This window comes from Lepisma saccharinum, chromosome 8 (assembly GCF_977018435.1).
Source record: "Lepisma saccharinum chromosome 8, izLepSacc3.1, whole genome shotgun sequence".
NCBI classification, from domain to species: Eukaryota; Metazoa; Arthropoda; class Insecta; order Zygentoma; family Lepismatidae; genus Lepisma; species Lepisma saccharinum.
Window position 1 is genome coordinate 34,531,498 of NC_139236.1, and position 19,817 is coordinate 34,551,314.

General features: G+C 35.7%; 1 protein-coding gene and 1 pseudogene across 4 annotated transcripts in view; one reads left to right on the forward strand and one right to left on the reverse strand.

Annotated features, from left to right (window-relative positions):
• TfIIEbeta (transcription factor IIEbeta) overlaps nt 1-12,931 on the reverse strand; it is a 36,567-nt gene extending 23,636 nt beyond the window's left edge. For 2 of the 3 annotated variants that reach the window (XM_083127410.1, XM_083127408.1), the window contains exons 1-2: nt 12,844-12,931; nt 9,077-9,176 (exon numbers count right to left, since the gene is read on the reverse strand). In XM_083127410.1, the coding sequence (XP_082983536.1) occupies nt 9,077-9,138 (62 nt within the window). In that variant the 5' untranslated portion in view covers nt 9,139-9,176; nt 12,844-12,931. The remainder of the gene's footprint in view (nt 1-9,076; nt 9,177-12,843) is intronic. The other variant, XM_083127409.1, reaches the window with a different exon arrangement.
• A 432-nt stretch (nt 12,932-13,363) lies between these two features.
• Nucleotides 13,364-18,600, forward strand: LOC145991412 (protein SEC13 homolog pseudogene; annotated as a pseudogene). The gene is made up of 2 exons (XR_014442055.1): nt 13,364-14,451; nt 18,552-18,600. The product of XR_014442055.1 is annotated as a protein SEC13 homolog pseudogene (transcript).
• Nucleotides 18,601-19,817: the final 1,217 nt, after the last annotated feature.

Sequence of the window (19,817 nt, forward strand, 5' to 3'; positions counted from 1 at the left end):
TTCTTTCCGAGTGTTATCTTCATATTTTGGTAGGCTTATTAAATATAGCTATGTAGTACAAACATATTCACATAACTAGATTAGTTTGTATGTGTTTTTAATAGAACCTAATAGTACGATATGATTTTCAATGTGTGAATTGTTATACAAACACGTACATGAAGCAAAAAATAAAATACTGCTCTACCTTTTGAAAATCTAGTATTAAATCTCTTTACATTAAATTTGTGTTCAGTAAAATATATTTGTATTCTGGTTTTCCAGTACATCATGTATAATTTGGTTAAATGGTTGCTAAACCTGGTCACAGAGCAACTAGTGATGTATTTTGGCTGCATGTTGCAGTGGTTCTCGACCTTTGTGACACCACAGCCCAATAAATTTATTTCTTACAAGTCGGTGCCCTGATCCCAAAAATTTCACTCATAAATACATTTCTGATCTTTAAAGTTTATATGGAAATTAATATGCACACTTAATTGATATTGATATACCAACAATGGCATAATCATAGTTCAATTGTGTGTAGACTTGCTGTCAAATATAAAATTAGATTTAAATTAGTCGTCAACCCCTGGATGCAATGGACCTTTCGCAGCCTGGCGGTTGAAAAGCACTGGCACTAAAACTGATGCAGAACCAATAAGACTGGCTGCAAATGGCTTTGAAAACCAGGCGTCAGGAAACCACCTACTAGCAATTGTGCATACTATAAGAAGCTGAGCCAGCCCCTGTGGCGGAGTGGTCAGCACATCGCGCTACGAAGCAAGGGGTTACGGGTTCGAATCTCAGCCTGGGCGTGGATGTTTGTGAGTGTTCATTCATCAATTTCATCATATCACTTATCCCCATCTTCGCAAATTAGCCAAAAGTGGCACAAAAGGCGAAGTAAAATAAAGGAAGTCAATCAAAAATCGATCAATCTATAAGAAGCTGAGAATCCCCGTATTCAAAACATCGCTAAATCATGTGAGAAAGCGGGAAATGGGGGGTTGAGGGACAAAGAGTAAGAAATTGTTACTGATTCTATGGAATGTTCACAACGTTCATAAAAAAAAAATTGCTAAATATGTTGAAAAAAATAATTTGCTAACTTACGCTGTACTGCAATTTGAACCTAGAATCTTCAAAAATTCGTACATGCAAACTTAAAAAAAAAAAAAAAAAAAAAATTACAGCAAAAGATCACAGTCACCAGGCTGAAATTTTTAGTCGCCATGGCGACCGGGATTTTTCGAGACCTGTATATACACACATTCAAGTAATACGTATACTTCTGCATATGTGTTGTGAACAATAAAGATTTTTAATTGGCCCGAAACATCACATATTTTGATATTAACATTTGTTTCATATTTTATGACATCAACATTTAAATTAAGATATAAACATGTAAAAGCGTGTTTTAAGTCCATTTCATGGTCAGATGTGTTCATCACGACTACACGCTTAGTTTTAACCGTAGCTTACCTGTACAACGAACATACATACCAGGAGGGTGACTCACAGGCTCTAATCTTTTAATTTTATAACTACAATTCAAGAAACAATTTTATTATTGAATCACTGCTTCTTTTGCTGATTACATATATATGAAGTTATTTATTAATTATAAAAATTACTATCATTAATAAAAAAATAACCAATTTTTGCATGAGTGTTTCAAATATATTTTATCATTCATTAAAACTCACAAAATCCATAATAATTTTTTATTAATAGAAGTGCAGTTGTATATTAAATATAGAGTTGGAAGTGGTCGGAAAAAAACAGGAGTTTTTTTCCGCAGCTTTTTTGGTTGGGCTTTTTTCAGCTTTTTTTACAAAAGTGTCTCAAAAGAAAGAAGGTGGCAGTATTTTTCTTCTTCCATGGTTTTCGTTTATCTCCCTACTGTAAAATTGACACTCATTTCTAAATATAAAATACAATTTACAATATGAAATTCGTAGCTAGACATAAACAGTGTTTTCAAGAAAGCTGGCTTTTTTGAATGGGCAGTTGTTTCCGAGTGTTATCTTCATATTTCGGTAGGCTTATTAAATATATCTATGTAGTATAAACATATTCACATAACTAGAATAGTTTTAAGGTACTCACGTTTTTTGCGAAGCTGTTTTACATTATTTTCTATTAATTTCGGTAGCCACTGCCACCATCCTTGTTGTCGTACACAACACAACACAACGAATTCCAACGAGGATGGTGGCAGTGGCTACCGAAATTAATAGAAAATAATGTAAAACATCTTCGCGGAAAACATGAGTACCTTAATTATCTATTAAAGCGTCTCTCATTCCCATAGTACGAATAGAGTAGTTTTGTATGTGTTTATAATAGAACCTAATAGTATGATATGATGTACAATGTTTGAATTGGTTATACGAACATGTACATGAAGCAAAAAAGAAAATACTGCTCTACCTTTTGAAAATCTAGTATCAGATCTCTTTACATTAAATTTTTTTGTGTTCAGTAAAATATATATTTGTATTCTGGCTTTCCAGTACATCATGTATAATTTGGTTAAATGGCCACTAAACCTGGTCAAGGAGCAACTAGTGATGTATTTTGGCTTCTTGGTGCAGTGGTTCTCAACCTTTGTGAGACCACAGCCCAGTAATTTATTTCCTACAAGTCAATGCCCTGATCCCAACTATTCACTCATCCTATATCAAGCATGGCATAATCATAGTTCAATCATGTACAGACTTGTTGTCAAATATAAAATTAGATTTTAAAAAAATTATTCGTCAACCCTTGGGTGCAACAGACTTTTTGCGCCCTGGCAGTTGAAAAACACTGGCACTATAACTGAAGTATAGAAGCAAATAAGATTGGCCGCAAATCTGGACTGGACCTACAGTTTGAAATGAGATCCGAAGCACTTTGTCTCCACTGAGCATTGAACCTCAGACCTCTTATTACACGGCAACACTCCAGAGGATCATTCATGATTCTACTTCTATCAAAAAGCTGTCCTTTTTCCATCAACAGTACTTGCAATTTATTCTATGTGATTTACAGGCTAAATGAAGTCTGAATCTCTGATGAAGTAGGTAACAAGCTTGTCAAATATAGAGAACATTCAGACCGAAGCAGCACAGTAAGGAGGGGAGGGGATGTCACATTGAAGTGGCAAGTGACATGGACATTCAATCTGTAAGCAAGCATCCACCAACCATGCACAAACAAGACCGAGGCTACATGATGCACGCCAATGAAGGAGCGTTCAGACTGAAGTCACAGATGACAAGCAAAGCAGTCTCCTTCAGTATAAAGTAAAACATTCACCGTGCACGAAGAACAAGAGCCACGATGCACGTCATTCAGAAAACAGTGTAGTCCAAGCAACATTGAAGTGACATGTTTAGCTCATTGTCACATTTTGGTTCAAAAGGTTGAATGAATTACTGAGGGTCTGCTTCCAAGTGACACATGTCACTTGTTGCTTCAGTCTGAAAGTTCCCTGAGAAAATGGTACAGGCCAAGTGACAAGCGACACTTGCAGCTTATGTTGCTTCAGTTCGAAAGGTGCATTTACTTCTAAGGGTTGGTTTCCAAGAGCAATGTGTCGCTTCCATATCAAAACTCTGTTAACCAGGATATATACGCATATGCACGTAATTCCTATACTTCTGCATATGTGTTGTGAACAGCAAAGATTTTTAATTGTCCCGAAACATCGAATATTTTGATATTAACATTTGTTTCATATTTTATGAAATCAACGTTTATATTAAGACACAAACATGTAAAAGCTTGTTTTAAGTCCATTTCATGGTCAGATGTGCTCATCAGGACTACATGTTTAGTTTTATTCCTAGCTTACCCCATGCCATACGAGAAACTTACATACCAGGAGGCGGCTCACAAGCCCACACTCTTTTTTATCACTAAAATTCAAGAAAACATTTTATTATTGAATCACTGCTTACTTTGCTGATTATACAGGGTATACACAAATGAATGGTGGTTTTAAATGTCAATAAAAAAAATATTTTCAACTTAGGTTGCAGCAAATACTGTTAGAGGCAGAAACTGTCCCAGTTTTTGATATGTGGTTTAAAATTACAATCCTTCAATGTGGGCTCCCTGGGCACACGACACACATCAACGCTGTAATCAAACTAGTTCCAGACAGTGTGTAACATGTCCACTGTAATGTCCTGCACTGCATGCGTTATCCGACCACGAAGTTGCTAGATGGAAGTTGGCATTGGTTGTGCATAAACCGTGTCTTTAATAAACCTCCATAGAAAGAATCTCACAGCGTAAGAACTGGGGAACGAGGGGGGCCAAGGGAGAATGTGATTTTTTTGTGGAAAATCTTAATGTGATGAGGCCATATTTGGAATCAGCTTATCAAAAAGATTGTAATTTTAACTCGCATATCAAAAACAGGGACAGTTTCCGCATCTAACAGTGTTTGCTGCAACCACGTAAGTTGAAAAACATTTTTTTCTTTTTTGACATTTATAACTGCAGCATTCATTTGTGTATACCCTGTATATGTGCAGTTATTTATTAATTATAATAATTACAAAAATTACTATCATTAATAAAAAATAATAACCAATTATTGTATGACTCTCTCACATATATTTTATCATTCACTAAAACTCACGAAATTCATATTTTTTTATTAATGCTTTTTAGTTTGTAGAAGTGTGGTTGTTTACTAAATATAATAATTACAATAATTACCATCATTACCAACCAATTGTACACTGTCACTGGCATGAGTGTCTCGAATGAGACACATTCAAAGATGGCGCCTGATATACTCACCAAGTGCATTTTGCCTCTTAATTACATTATTACTTTTGTTCATAAAAACAAATGTAATTAAATATTGGGAACATCCTCGGAAACAATGTAATTTATTTCCAAACAGTTGAAAAATCTAAAAAATAGAGGTGGTGGGCCTGCAAGACCCCCCTCCCCTATCGATAAGCTAGGGTTAAAATTGTATCTGAACCGTTATACAATAGGTGTCCACTGGGATTGGCCAATATCTGTCTTGGCTTCTACATCATGTAAATCTCATTTAGCTAGTTGTAAAATATGTCACTACAAACCTGTAAACTCATAACAGTAACTTCAAGTGAAATAGGTTAGCTGTAATTGGTAAAAAGCCAAAATTTCCAGTTTTTTTAAAAAAGCTGGCTTTTTACCGAAGAAAAAAAAAACGTCCATTTCAAAAAGCGGGCTTTTTTGCAACTCTAATTAAATATAAAAATTACAATAATTATCATCATTACCAACCAATTGTACACTGTCTCTGACATGAGTGTCTCGAATGAGATGCATTCAAAGATGGCACCTGATAAGCCCACCAAGTGCATCTTGCCTCCTATTTACATTACATTTATGTTTTTATGAGCAAAAGTAATACAGAAATATTGGGAACATCCTAGAGAACAATGTAATTTATTTTCAAACAATTGAAAAATCTGAAAAATAGATGTGGTAGGCCTGCAAGCTCCATCTCCATCCCTCTTCCCTCCCCTCGGTAAGCTATGGTTAAAATTCTATCTGAACCACTATACAATATGTGTGCACTGGGATTGGTCAATATCATGGCTGCTACATCATGTAAACCTTTTTTTTAGCTAGTTGTAAAATATGTCACTACAAACCTGTACTCATAACAGTAACTTCAAGTGAAATAGGTTAGCTGTAATTGGTAAAAAGGCAAAATTTCAGTTGTTTTTTTTTTAAAAAAAAAAGGTCCATTCAAAAAAGCCGGCTTTTTTGCAACTCTAGAAATGCAATAAATTTCTTTATTCAAGAACAAATTAAGATTAATGAATAATTACAATGCTTGCATTATTAATTAATTGATTATCATCTACAGTGTTAGTCTTAAGACTTAAATAGTATCTTCCTTGATTTTTGTCTGTAAAAGCATCGATATCAATTGAAAGTAAAGACAGGATAGGGACAGTAAGGGGCATGAAGCAAGCCGTGCATACATCAGGACAAGTGGAAGTCAATGAACTACTATGTTGTATCGAAATGAGATCACCAAGCTATTTCACATCATGCATGTCCTTTATCTTGTGTTTGAAAGAATGTCTAAGTGATAATATTTGCCACTGAAATAAAGGTTTGGAATTGTTTTTGCAATTTCTCCAGGTTTGTTACAAAGCTCAGTTGTCTATAGAACTTGACAAAAAAGAGGTTCTATCACTTTTACACGTGTCTACAACTGCTTTGATGCCCTTAAAAACATTATCCAGTTGTAAGCAAATTATGTCCATCATCGAATAAAAATATTGATACTTTGACAGATTAAGAGTTCACCAATGTATTTCTTTACATTTTTTAATATTTTGACAGAGAATTTACTTCTAATCCACCGTTTGGTACATATTTTCAAAGCTTCTTCAACAAGAGCTTCAAATTATCCCCGAACCTCAGTCATTTCTAAGAGAGTGTCTCCAAGACTTTACATTGAACAGTCAATAATAAAATGAAACTGTTTCACTAGTTGCGAAGACAGAAATAAAGTCCCCCCCCCCCCCCACCAACTCTCATGAACCTGTTAATCAATCAACTGATGAAATAATGAATGAATGGAAAAATATTATTTAATTATTTATTTGTGGAGTCACATCATTAAGGAAAAATATATATATCATAAGAGTTTACCACTGAATGTTGCACCATTTTTTATTGGACTGATACCGTACCAATTACACTGTTCAACAATGGTTTTGTTAAAAGTAAAATTTCAACGGTTCTTTATGTTTTGCCACCTGCTAATTCCGAAAATGAAGTCAGAAATTGTCAATCACCCACCATTTTTTTGTAACAATAAAAATATAATTCTGTATTATTATTGCAGCATGCTGTCCATAATTAGCTGATTGGTAGGCAATATTTAAAATATTTTTATGTCTTTGCTCCAACAATACACTAGTAACTTTATGCCATTGATATCTGCATGAAACAACAATTAAACTCGTTAAACAATCCAACTGAAAAATTTGACAACAATTAACTTTTCAACACAATTCTGTGATTTGACTGTTATGTCTACTTCTCATTTCAATAGCAAGTTGTCTGGAGGAAAGAAGCTTTTCTGAGTGTTCTTCAGTTCCAGTGAGTGTTTCGAAGCAAAGACAGAATCATGTCAAGAAGTTGCGTAAACGACAGGAACAATTTTTGTTATATCTGTGGTGAGCTGACCTTAAAAGCAAATAGGAGAACATTTACTCCTCATGTAAGAAAAGCTTAAGAGTGTTACTTTGACAATAAGATAGACGAAAACAAGAAATGGGCCCCTGATATCTGTTGTGCGAACTGTGTAATGCTTTTGAGTGGTTGGCTGAAATTATCTCGTCATATGCCTTTTGGAGTTCCTATGATATTGCGGGAAGGATCATATAACAGACTGCTATTTTTGCTTGACAAATATATCTGGGATAAATTCGAAATCAAGGCAAACAGTGAAATATCCAACACTCGAATCATCAACTCGACCGGTGCCTCATGGATCTGGAGTTCCTATACCTGCTCCACCAGATCACATAAGTATAACGGAAGAAAGTGAAAGTGTTTCTAACAAATGTAGCGAATTGCATAATGATCCTGATTTTGTGGGGAGTGTTTCAACAGCTAAACCTCACTTAATAACTCAAGAGGGTCTTAACGATTTAGTTCGAAATCTAGAGTTAAGTAATGGCAAAGCAGAACTGCTTGCATCGCGATTAAAAGGATGGCATTTGTTGAAGAGTGACACTAGTTATTTTTTTCGGCAAAGATAAGGACCTTGTTTTCTGTTGTAACATCGATGGTCTATTAGAGTCACTAGGTGTTGTCCATAAAAGTGAAGAATGACGTTTGTTTTTAGACTCTTCGAAAACAAGTTTGAAAGGAGTGCTACTGCACAATTGAAATAAATATCTAAGCATTCCCATAACATATTCCTGGGGCATGAAAGAAAGTTATGAAAACATGAAACTGTTATTAACAAATATCCAGTACTGTAAATACTCTTGGCAAATATCTGGAGATTTAAAAGTTATTGCTATCTTCTTAGTATCGCAACTAGGTTACACCAAATTTTGCTGTTTCCTGTGTAAATGGGACAGCAGAGATAGAAAAAATCATTATGTTACAAAGAACTGGCCGAAGAGAGAGTCACTCATCGCAGGACAGGAGAATTTTGTTCATCCAGCACTTGTAAATTCAGACAAAATCTTACTGCCTCCTCTCCACATAAAGCTTGGTCTGATGAAGAATTTTGTAAAAGGAATGGACAGCGAGGGTAGTGGCATTATGTTCTTCAAAGATAGGTTTTCGTGAATTACTGAGACGAAACTAAAAGAGGTAATATTTGTTGGGCCCTCAAATCAGGAAACTAATGAAAGATAATGATTTTGAAAAGAACCTAAATGAGCTGGAATTGGCTGCTTGGCAATCTTTCAAGGAAGTTTGCATAAATTTCCTCAGAAACTACAAGTCAGAAAATTACAGAGAACTTGTCAATAATTTGATTCAGAACTATCATGCTCTGGGGTGTAATATGTCTCTGAAGATACACTTTTTAGACTCCCACCTCGTTTCTTCCCGCAAAACCTTGGGACAATGAGCGACGAACATGGAGAACATTTCCACCAGGATATTGGTGAAATGGAAAGGTGATACCAGGGAAATTGGACTCCAAATATGTTGGCAGATTATTGCTGGACACTAAAAAGAGAAGTACCTCTGGCAAAGTACAGCCGAAAATCAAGTTCGAAGACATTCTAGATATGCCATTGTAAATAATATTGCATCGTATCACTATAAGGCTATATAAGATTTGTATGTACCTGATATTTTGTATGTACCCTGTTACTCAAATTTCATGGGTGATGGATAAATTCTGTAATTAGATTTGAAATCAGCACATCAAATTCAATTAGAATCACCCCCAACTTCTCTTTTAACAGACAAAAACTTCAATTTTGTTGGACAGTGTTATTTGCATTTGAAAACATCTACACTGGTCCATTCTAATAATAATAATTTCAATTCATCATCTGATAGACTATTCTCATCCCTATCTGTACTAAAAGATACTTACGTTGGGGTAGATAAGGCTTTCCTCTTAAAAAGTTCACGTTCTCTCAGCAAGGCTGGGTCCATTTTGAGTGACTCTGCTACAGCAAATACTGTAACTCTATCTGAAACATAAATAGACAAACAATTAAACAAAAGGAACTTGGGCTCCTTAAGCAACTTTGAAATGTGCAAACTAGTTTTCTGAAAATCTTTACAACCTTCTTGCTCAACTTGTGAAAATCATTACACAATTAGAACCATTACCTATCCACTCTGGTAAGTAGTTACAATACCAGACCCTTCCGTAATTTCTATCCTAGTTCTTATACTCACGAAATACATAGTACCGATGAAGAATTAGAGGTTAACATGTGGGGGTGACATGTTGAAATTGTAAATTCATGTGTAGAAGTTGTGAAAAAAGCTTTTCAATTACCGCCATCGTTCTCCGTATACAAGCATGGAAACCATGTTTGTTCAACATAGCATTACCTTGTTCAGTAATTTGCATCGTGTGAGGAAGATGGCTACTTTGAAGGTAAGAAATAAAGTTATTTCTTTCGTAAGTTTTTTTTAGTAACTTTTAGTTTGGTACATATCAATATTACAGGTCATTCTTTCATATTTCGCATAGTCAATAATTTAGGACACTTTATCATGATTGTGTAGTTAAAATTTGTCGCTCAAGTGCTACGAAACTGACATCTTTTTAGGATTAGGCAAACATAGTTAAAATTTCGTTCTAAAATGTAAAATATTGAAATAACCATCGTTTTCGTGGAGAAATCCAGGGTTTCTGTTCCGATCCTGGACCACTCAATTTAGCTTATTTTGCAATTTCTGCAAGTGACCCCCAAATTTTAACTTCAAATTCGTGATTAGGAGGCCTCAATTAGTGAGTATGCGAAATATTATAAAAATCAGGGAGGGGTCCGGTATTGTAAATTCGCTCACTTTTCTTAGATATTTTGGGGGGTTCACTACCACATTGAAAATGCTCTGTAATAGCAGTTAAACACAATCAATGAGAATTTCAAAATCACTTGCTGTACGAGAGTTGTGAAATTAGTAATACAAATTAAAAGTTTAAAATGCATGAAAACCAAACTGTAATAATAAAAACATGTGCAATATTTATTGATGTCTTGCAACTTTCAAATATAAATTTAAATTTATAACAGTTCGAGTTTTAAAAATGTTGGGTTCATCATGTATGTCTTTCATGTACGAAAACATCACTGCCTATTCAACATGTTCGGGTTAGCGTTTAGTTCGAGTGATCGTTAGGTTGTGGTTTATTGTCCAAGTCTTTGGGCATATGTGCATATTTAATTGTATAACTTACACAAATTTGGCTGAGAAATGAGATGCTCCCCCTATTTTTCCAACTGTATTTACGGTAAAATTTCAGTAACCACCAAACGTCTCTATTTCCCTTATTTTTCACATTGATACTTACGTATTCTGCATTCCTAAGGATTCTTGAAGGTGGCCTTTCGTTTTTTTCCACGCAAATAATCTCAATTTTAGACATATATATATACCTAGTATTTTTTTTTTGTTCCCTTTCACTCGCGTTACACGCGATATAGCGGAGAAATCTTGACTAACGTTGTCCATGATCAGTGTTGCAACCTTCTTCATAGAAAAATACCTACTTTCGTGTTACTGATTTTGTATTTCTTTCCAGGTTCGAAAAATGCACGAACCATGCACTGCAAGGTTAGGTTAGGTTCTGTTAGGTTAGGCAAACATTGTTAAAATTGTTTTTTAAAATTAGAAAAATATTTTTTTTCGGGTTCGAAAACCCCGCTAGCCATTCATAAATAGCCCCATGAACCATGCACGGCAAGGTTAGGTTAGGTTTTGTTAGGTTAGGCAAACATAGTTAAATTTGTTTTTTAAAATTAAAGATTTTTTTTTTTTCGGGTTCGAAACCCAACGAACCATGCACGGATAGCCCCACAAACCATTCCTAAATAGCCCCATGAACCATGCATGGCAAGGTTAGGTTAGATTCTGTTAGGTTAGGCAAACATAGTTAAAATTGTTTTTTAAAATTAGAAAAATATTTTTTTCGGGTTCGAAAACCCCACGAACCATTCATAAATAGCCCCACCAACCATGCACGTCTAGGTTAGGTTAGGTTAGGTTCTGTTAGGTTAGGCAAACATAGTTAAATTTGTTTTTTAAAATTAGAAAAATATTTTCTTTCGGGTTCGAAAACCCCACAAACCACAATTACAAAACTGCATATTTGGAAACACTGACCGGTTGTTGCATCATGAAATGCATGCAAAAATTTGGTTCACGTAGTAGATGGACATCAAGGGAACAGCTTTCGTGCATCGGAGTGAAATTAATGTCGAAAATTACATGATTTACCGGCAAAAAAATTTCAGCGAGGGGAAAACACACTTCCAAGACCTTCCTAAAGTATAAATAAACTCATTTCGGTAAGTACTTTCTCCTGTAAAAATGAAGAAATATGTTTTGCAGAAACGAAAATTTTACCGTGTGGGCAAAATATTAATAGAAAAACTACTCAACTAAAAAAAATATAGCGGATAAACAATAAATTAGTTTGTTATAGGGGTAAGTATAAAGCCAAACTGCACTTGGTAAATGGACCCTATAATTAATAATAAAAAATAATGGTAACTGTTCGATCTCCGATTTCTTCATTTTTACAGAAGAAACTACTTACGAAAATGAGTTTCTGTAGCATTGTCAAAGTTCGTGGACATACTTTCTTTCATCGTTGAATCTATTGGACAGGGAATTCATGTATTTTTGAAGATAAATATATCTCCAACGCACAATTGCCGTTGCTTTTACTTGCTTCCTCTATGTGTTGCGTATGTTCGATGACGTAACCCCCTGTCAGTTTTTCAAACCATGCCGTTGTTTTGCAAGAATATGAAAAAACGAAATATACATTCCTGATATTACTACGACCCCAAATTTTAACTATGTTTGCCTAACCTAAGCTAACCTAACCTTACCGTGAATGGTTTGTGGGGCTATGCGGGAATGGTTTGTGGGGCATTTTTCAGTTAAGAAGGTTGGAAACACTGCATACCCACTCATGTCCCATAGCTGTGCCCGCCATATTGTACGTTACGGAAGCGAAAAAAGCAAGAACAATAATTACTGTTAATGTTAAAAATTGAAATTATTTTCGTGAGAAACACAAAATCCCACCTTAAACAATCTTTCGCAATGCAGAATAGGTAATTACGAATGTTAAAAATAAATAAACGAGTGAGAGGTGTTTACCGGAGATCTAAGCTTTTAGCCCCACAAACCATTGACGTTAGCCCCAAAAAACATCCACGGGTAGCCCCACGAACCATTCACACGAGGTTAGGTTAGGCCTGTTAGGTTAGGTTCCATTAGCACTCATTTTACCCCTAAATTCATCGAAAAAAATAGGGATCGTACTAGAATTGAACATCATAAATCATTTTCTTGTAAAACAACGGCGTGGTTGGACACAATGACAGGAGATTACATTTTTGTCCGTAAAACTACGCATATACACCTATATATATAAAAAAATCAATCGGCTTTTTTTCAAATTTTCAGACGTGACCCCCGGTTTCTTTCAACAGATTCGTGATTAGGAGGTCAAAATTAGTTAGTATACCGAAAATTAACAAAATTGGAGACTTTCTCTATATTGTAAATTCGCTCCACTTCTTGTAGCTTTTTGCTCTTCTGACAAAACAGGCACAAGGTATTTTCTGTGACATCTTATCAATTTATATAAAAATTTAAATGGCTTACACGTTAAAAGTGTTTAAAAAACAACTCGTTAATTGTTACTGACAGCAAACGATGACGACTTGGCTGGTAGGAACGAAGCGAGGTGAGCTATCTATCCACGGTCGCGTAGTAATTAATGTGACAGCACATATATAGGACGGTTTGCAGAAGGTTATGATTTTATTTATTCTTGGTTCTAATTGTTTCATTCTAAACCTTAGAGAAAATTTATAACTTTATTTATTTTCTGGTTATCTTTCTTTCGTGATGTATTTTTAATGATGGACAAATTAGATGAGTCTTCCATTAATCCTCTGCGCACATGGACATGAATACAGTTGACATGAACAACGAATACAACATACACAACAACATAATAGGGAAAATATAGATATATCATTCGATAAAATCACAATGCAAATTATATTATATATGATGGTGTGCTCAGATTTTGAAGACTGATTCAGCCTCCATTCAAGAAGTTATCATTCCCTTAACTGGTGATTTGCTGTAGGACGCGGGACAATTAATTAGACCCGCAGTATGCATTTTGTTTGTTGGAAAAATGTACTCTGAACGTCTGCTGTGTGGTGCTGTCAAGAATTAAGTGCCGTTTGAGTTATCGTTCGAGACAAGAACAAACCATGAAAATGGCATTAATTGTAGATACGAAACATGAAGACATTATTCATAGTGCAGAAATGGACTACTATGGAATTCGTTTAGCAACAAGTTCTTCAGATCATTCGGTGAAAATTTTTGATGCACGAAATGGTTCAAAGATTGCTGAACTCAGAGGGCATGAAGGACCTGTTTGGCGAGTGTCTTGGGCCCACCCAAAGTTTGGACAGTCTATTCTAGCGTCGTGTTCTTATGACAGAAGGGTCATCATTTGGAAGGAAGAACGACCTGGTTCTTGGGCGAAGTGGTTTGAATATAACAATCATAACTCATCGGTTAATGCTGTTGAATGGGCTCCACATGATGCTGGGTTAATGTTATCATGCGCGAGTTCAGACGGTTGTGTATCGGTGCTGTCTTTGACAAATTCTGGTCAATGGGATGCCCAAAAAATTACTGGGGCACACATAATGGGCTGTAATGCTGTCAGCTGGTGTCCCACCATGTATAAGGAACTGGGCGGATCGTCACCAAAACGATTTGTAACTGGAGGAGGCGATTGTCTAATTAAAGTATGGAGAGAAACAGAGCAAGGATGGCATGAAGAAACTAGATTTGAAGGAGTGTTTGAAATTGTGCGCGATGTGGCATGGGCTTCCAGTGTCATTCAGCATCACCATCGTGTGGCCAGTTGTTATCAAGATGGTAGCGTTTTGATGTGGAATAGTAACGATGATTGCAAAACATGGAATGCTACTCAAATCTACAAGTCAAGTGTTAATGTATGGAGTGTCAGTTGGTCTATTTTGGGTAATATCCTTGCATGTGCTGAAGGTGATGGAAAAACTACTTTGTGGAAGGAATCAGTTGAACAATGCTGGGAATGCATTTCAAATGTTCAAGATGGTGGGATGGAAGTCAAAGGACAGAGATCTTTGTAAATATTCGCTGAAGTTGTTTATTGAACGTATATGTAATTCTGAAGGCATGATAACAGTTTGTTGAGAGGTACATTCTATTCTAAATAAATATATATGTCTTTAATATAATTCTTTGCCTATACATTCTTCAACAATATGCCCCTTTTAATAACATTCTTAAAAAGGAGGTAACAGTTCCGTATATCGGAAACACATTAAATTTGGATATTTTTGTGTTTCGCATAGTTCAAGGTGCCATTATGCTTTTTACATGAAAACAAACACAATTTTTCACATAGAGAGTAGTTTTTGTTATTCCCTTTTTCGCTTCCCTAACACAATATGGCGGGCACAAGGTTGACTACTGTTTTGGGTTTGCAGTGTTTCCAACCTTCTTCACCGAAAAATACCTACCACCATGATCGTCACGTGTGGAAATTGTACGTTATGCATGGGTAGCTGACTGATAGCCCCACGAACCATTTCCGATAAGGTTAAGCAAAGCATAGTTAAAAAAAGGGGGGTTGGAAACACTGACAGGGGGTTACGTCATCAAACGTATGTAGCACCCAGTTCACATAGCGAAAGCAATGGCACTTGTGTGTCCGTGAGATATTTCTCTTGAAAAATACAAGATTTCCTGGTCAAATAGATTCCACAAACGTTGGAAACCTTAGAGAAACTCATTTCCGTAAGTAGTTTCTTATGTAAAAATGAAGAAATGTGTTTCCGATATAAGAGCTATTTGTATGCACACTCAAATAGTGAAAAAACACATTGAAAATATCTCAGACTCAAACCTAAGAATCATAACCTAATGACATAAAATTATAGCTTCTGTTGTGGAATGTCATGTTGGGTGCTATATTTACTTGCGCAAAGCTTTCAGGCTGTTCTGCTTCACAGTAAGGTAACAGACGTACTTTACTTCACAATAACACATTACACAATAGCAATTAGAAATGTTCATAACAAAATCTTCATAAACAATGCAAATTCTTTCACTTTCTCAAGGGCAGGTAATTTACTCCTTACACGTTTTTTATGTAAATTTTCTTACATATTTCAGCACAATATCATTATTATCTGAAGGTTGTTTATACAGTCACCTGACGTCCTCACCCACACTAACAGATTTTTAAAAATAGAACTGTTCTTTCACATATTTTTAAAAATTGAGAAACCTGTTGGTATAAACGTCATGTACTAATACTTGTGTTTATAACATAACAATTAACGACAATTTATTTGGATTGTAATTCAAATATTTATTAACAGCTTCAAATTCCTTTTTCATGTGTATTATACACTTGCATAGGCTAATTATGATGTGAATATGGCAGATTGTAAAATTGCAATGTAGAGCACACACAAATTCGGAAGGAAAGTTTTTAAAGCTTTTTTTTTGGTTTCTACCACTGCCAACTGTCCTACATAACAATAACCATCACAAAAACATTATTTTCTTTTAATTTTTATGTTTGATTCTAGTTTATTTTTTACGTACTTTATGCATTTTTTACGTGTCATGGAGAAAACCTTTTTTTATGCATAATTGCATAGCCCTGGTCAAAGGTTCCCATTTTTGTTACAAACAAGGACAAGAAAAATATAGCAGTTGGCAAATATGAGGAAGCCTCCAAAAATGACGGCATATCATTGTATACTGCTTTTAACCTTGCAGAGATTCTAGCAGTTTGTGTGCGGTTTCCCCTAAATATCATTATAATGTAATTAATAGGGAACGGATTTTAAGGTGCAGCAACTTCCCAAAAATAAAGCTGTTTTCATACCGATCGTTTGAGATCTGTATGTTAGGACATGAACTCAAGCAAAATGAACATTTTGCAACATCTTTGTTGCACCTTTTTCGTGAGATTAGCACATTTATCCCCATTTTACTCCTCTTCGATGCTTCAGCACCTTTTATAGTCTTATTTTGTAGAGCAGAGAGTTATAAAATGGTATAATACTGTAGCGAAGCGTAGTCTTACGAAGGAGGCAAGCAATGTTTCAGTACAACAAAACATGTAGTACAACGACATGCCGAGGGGAAAGATTCAAGGTTTATAGCCTCATTTACCCAGTCGCTGGATTTGTCAAAATATCGTAATAAAGTGACTGTACTAAAAATAAACCATATGATCCGCAAACGTCACATTTACTTTTTAAAAAAAATCCAGGTAACGTTATTCATATGATATTAAACGTTTTGCATATGCGAACTTTCCGCATACGACTAAAGGGAGACGGAATTTCTTACTTACTTATTAGTACCTTTATTTGTTCATTATTATTTAATATGGTCAAACGGTGACCAAACCGATTTAGATAAAAAAAAATGGGAATCATTTGTTTATTTTACGCTGCATGATGTAATTTAGTATTTTTGGCCACCCTAAAAACCGCATTGGAGTAACTTAAACACTAAATAAAAAGTTAAACACAAACAATAAAAAATTCATTTCAAAGCAAAGAAACACATGCATAGACGATGTACTCACCACAATAAATTTCAAACTCTTGGTCCATTGGATGCCACCCTTTGGAAATGTCGCACAAAGCCCCTTGGGCTAACTTGTTTTTAAGTCCGGTAAATGCGGTGTTGGTATCTCTCTCGAGCTAACCGAAGCAATTTTCAATTGCTCAATAATGCACCCGCACTTCACATCAACCGTTCCTAAATACGCGTTCATTCCGATAAATTCACAGCACAAAACACGAAGCAACAAACACTCACACTATCCCACGCGCTTTCCACAACTGCAAGCATCCACACAAGATCACTTTGAAAATCTCTGAAACAACAGAAAGTGATACCAACCTATTTCCTTAATTTTTTTATCCGTCACAAAAGATATATCAGTTTGGAGATAAAAACTACGCAGAGGAATCAGAATCATTTCAGCAAAAGGAGTATGTACATTAATATTTAAGTAATAAAGTGTCATTCAATGGCGTGCCCGGGGCGAAGGGGGGGGGGGGTGGATGGTAGACATAACCCCCTTTTGGCCCAGTATATCTAAGAAAAAACGTCAAAGGAAGGAAAAGATGACAAAATGGGGACCGTAAAAAGACCCTGGGAACACCACTTGTGTCATAATAATAGAACTTAAAACATATTCGGGCCTCCCCGATGGCGCAGTGGTAGTGTCGTCGCCTTGTAATCAAGGTGTTCCGGGTTCGATACCCGGTGGAGGCACAAGTGTTTCAGATCCCATTTTAAACTGTAGGTCCTGTCCCGATTAGCCTTAAAGTGGACTTAAAACAACAAATCAATCAATCAATCATTAAAACATATTCTTGTGCTCATAATATGCAGAATGTATACGATTTACTTTATGCCATGTACAAATATCAGTAGATAGTTCTTTCTCAGATAGCTTTATTTTCACCCCAAGTTTTATTCAAAAGCAGTCAATTTATTGATTGTAAAATTTGTGAAAGAGCTCACTTGAATTACTGCGTAAATAATTTGGCAGTTGCAAACACTGGTAGCGGTCAACACTTCTGGCGTAATTTGAGCTGGACCGACCAGGAAGCAGGGTGCAGGACCAAGGTCCGTCCAATCTTCCCTCCCTCCCTGAGAAAACTCTTCACGGGGGTGCAGAAATTCCACTGCCCCAACTCCCAATGTCAACTTTTTTTACGCGTTTTACATTTCGCGAAATCTAAAATAATTTGTAATATAATATGATATATATGGAATTTAGAACAGTGATAATAACTTCTTTTAGTTATTTTATGACTAACAATTATTATTATATTTGCGATCTTTTTTACGTGTTCATGAAGACAAATATTCGTTAATAGTTTTTGCTGGCAACGTACCCATAGATGAATCCTTCTGCTTTCGGTTGAACTCGGCTATTTTCGGCAATCACGCAAGCTCGGAAAGCACAGCTTTTTGTAGAAGCTTTGTGGACGGGTTCCACCAAAATTTCACGCTTCGCCATGTGACTCCTTCGGAGGCCTTATTTTCCCGCAGAACGGCTGCAAGCATTGAGGCTGGTGCTTGCTACAGAGCTGCTGGGGGAGTTTGCGGCCGCATTTTTTCGCGAAATCGAGTGCGATGGAAACTAAATACGGTTAGAACATTAAGTACATTAAATGATATTCGAATTATGCAAGCAGTGCTTGCATTGCTTGTACTATATCTTCGCCTCTGGTATAATATTATCATTGCAGCTCCAATAGTTCCCAGGATAATGTAGCAAAACTAAAAGAGAAGACGCAAACTTCAACAAAACCTATTTGGCAGAACCACAGTTCCCTATGCGGTCCACGCGCATTATATACAGAAGGTGCAGAGAAAGAGAGCATTGAATAAAGGTATTAGCACCTGTACTTGCTTTTTTTTTTGTGGTTGAGCCGATACCGATACTTGTATAATTTAAATTTAAAATAAAAAAAGGACAATTACACTGGTCAACATGATTTATTTTCACAAGAAAACTAAATGGCAAGTCTGGTGTACTCTTTTGTCCTGAATTCAAATATGTAATTAGAATTTTTCCATCAGGCACAGTTTTCCTGAGACAGTTACTTTTTAAAATTAAATTGTAGTGTTCTTTATGGCCTGCCATGGGATGCTTTAACCTGTATTTAACTTATATGTAGGGTTTCTTTTCAAGATATATTAGGTGTTCTTCAACTAGTTTGTTCATAGATTCTTCCAAAGTTAGTTTCAAGGCTGTGCTGCTGCATAATGGAAATGAATTACCATCAGTACCTGTAGCACATGCAGCTGTTAAGAAAGAGACACAAAAATATGAAATTGCTGTTGGAAAAACTTTACTACAGCAAATATAACTGGAATATCACTGGAGACTTAAAGGTGATTGCCTTACTGTTTCGTTTCCAACTTGGATACACTAAATCTTGCTGTATCTTGTGCGAATGGGACAGCAGGGATAAGAATTCTCACTATATTATAAAATTGAAGCCCTGACTTGAATCTCTCATTCCTAAACAAAAATGTATCAAATACTCCCTTAGTGAATCCTGAAAAAGTGTATTTACCTCCATTGCATATGAAATTGGGAGTCCTGAAAAATTTTGTGAAAGCATTGAATAATATATCTACTGCATTTAGGTGGGCTACTTGAAATCTATATTTCCCAACGTCAGTAATGTGAAAAGTATTTTTTATAGAGGCACAAATAAGATTACTAATGGCTGACGGACATTTTGAGGAACTGCGAAATCCACTGAAACAAGCAGCCTGGCAGTCATTCAAAAATGTATAACTATCGTGACGTAGCGACTGATCTTGTGAATTCATACATAGCTATGGGATGCAACATGTCTTTAAAAATTCACTTCCTAGACTCCCAACTAGAATTCTTCCCAGAAAATGTTGGGCTTGTCAGCGATGAGCATGGAGAGTACTTCCACCAGCAGATTTATACAATGGAAAAAGGGTTCCAAGGCAAATGGAGTCCCACTATGGTA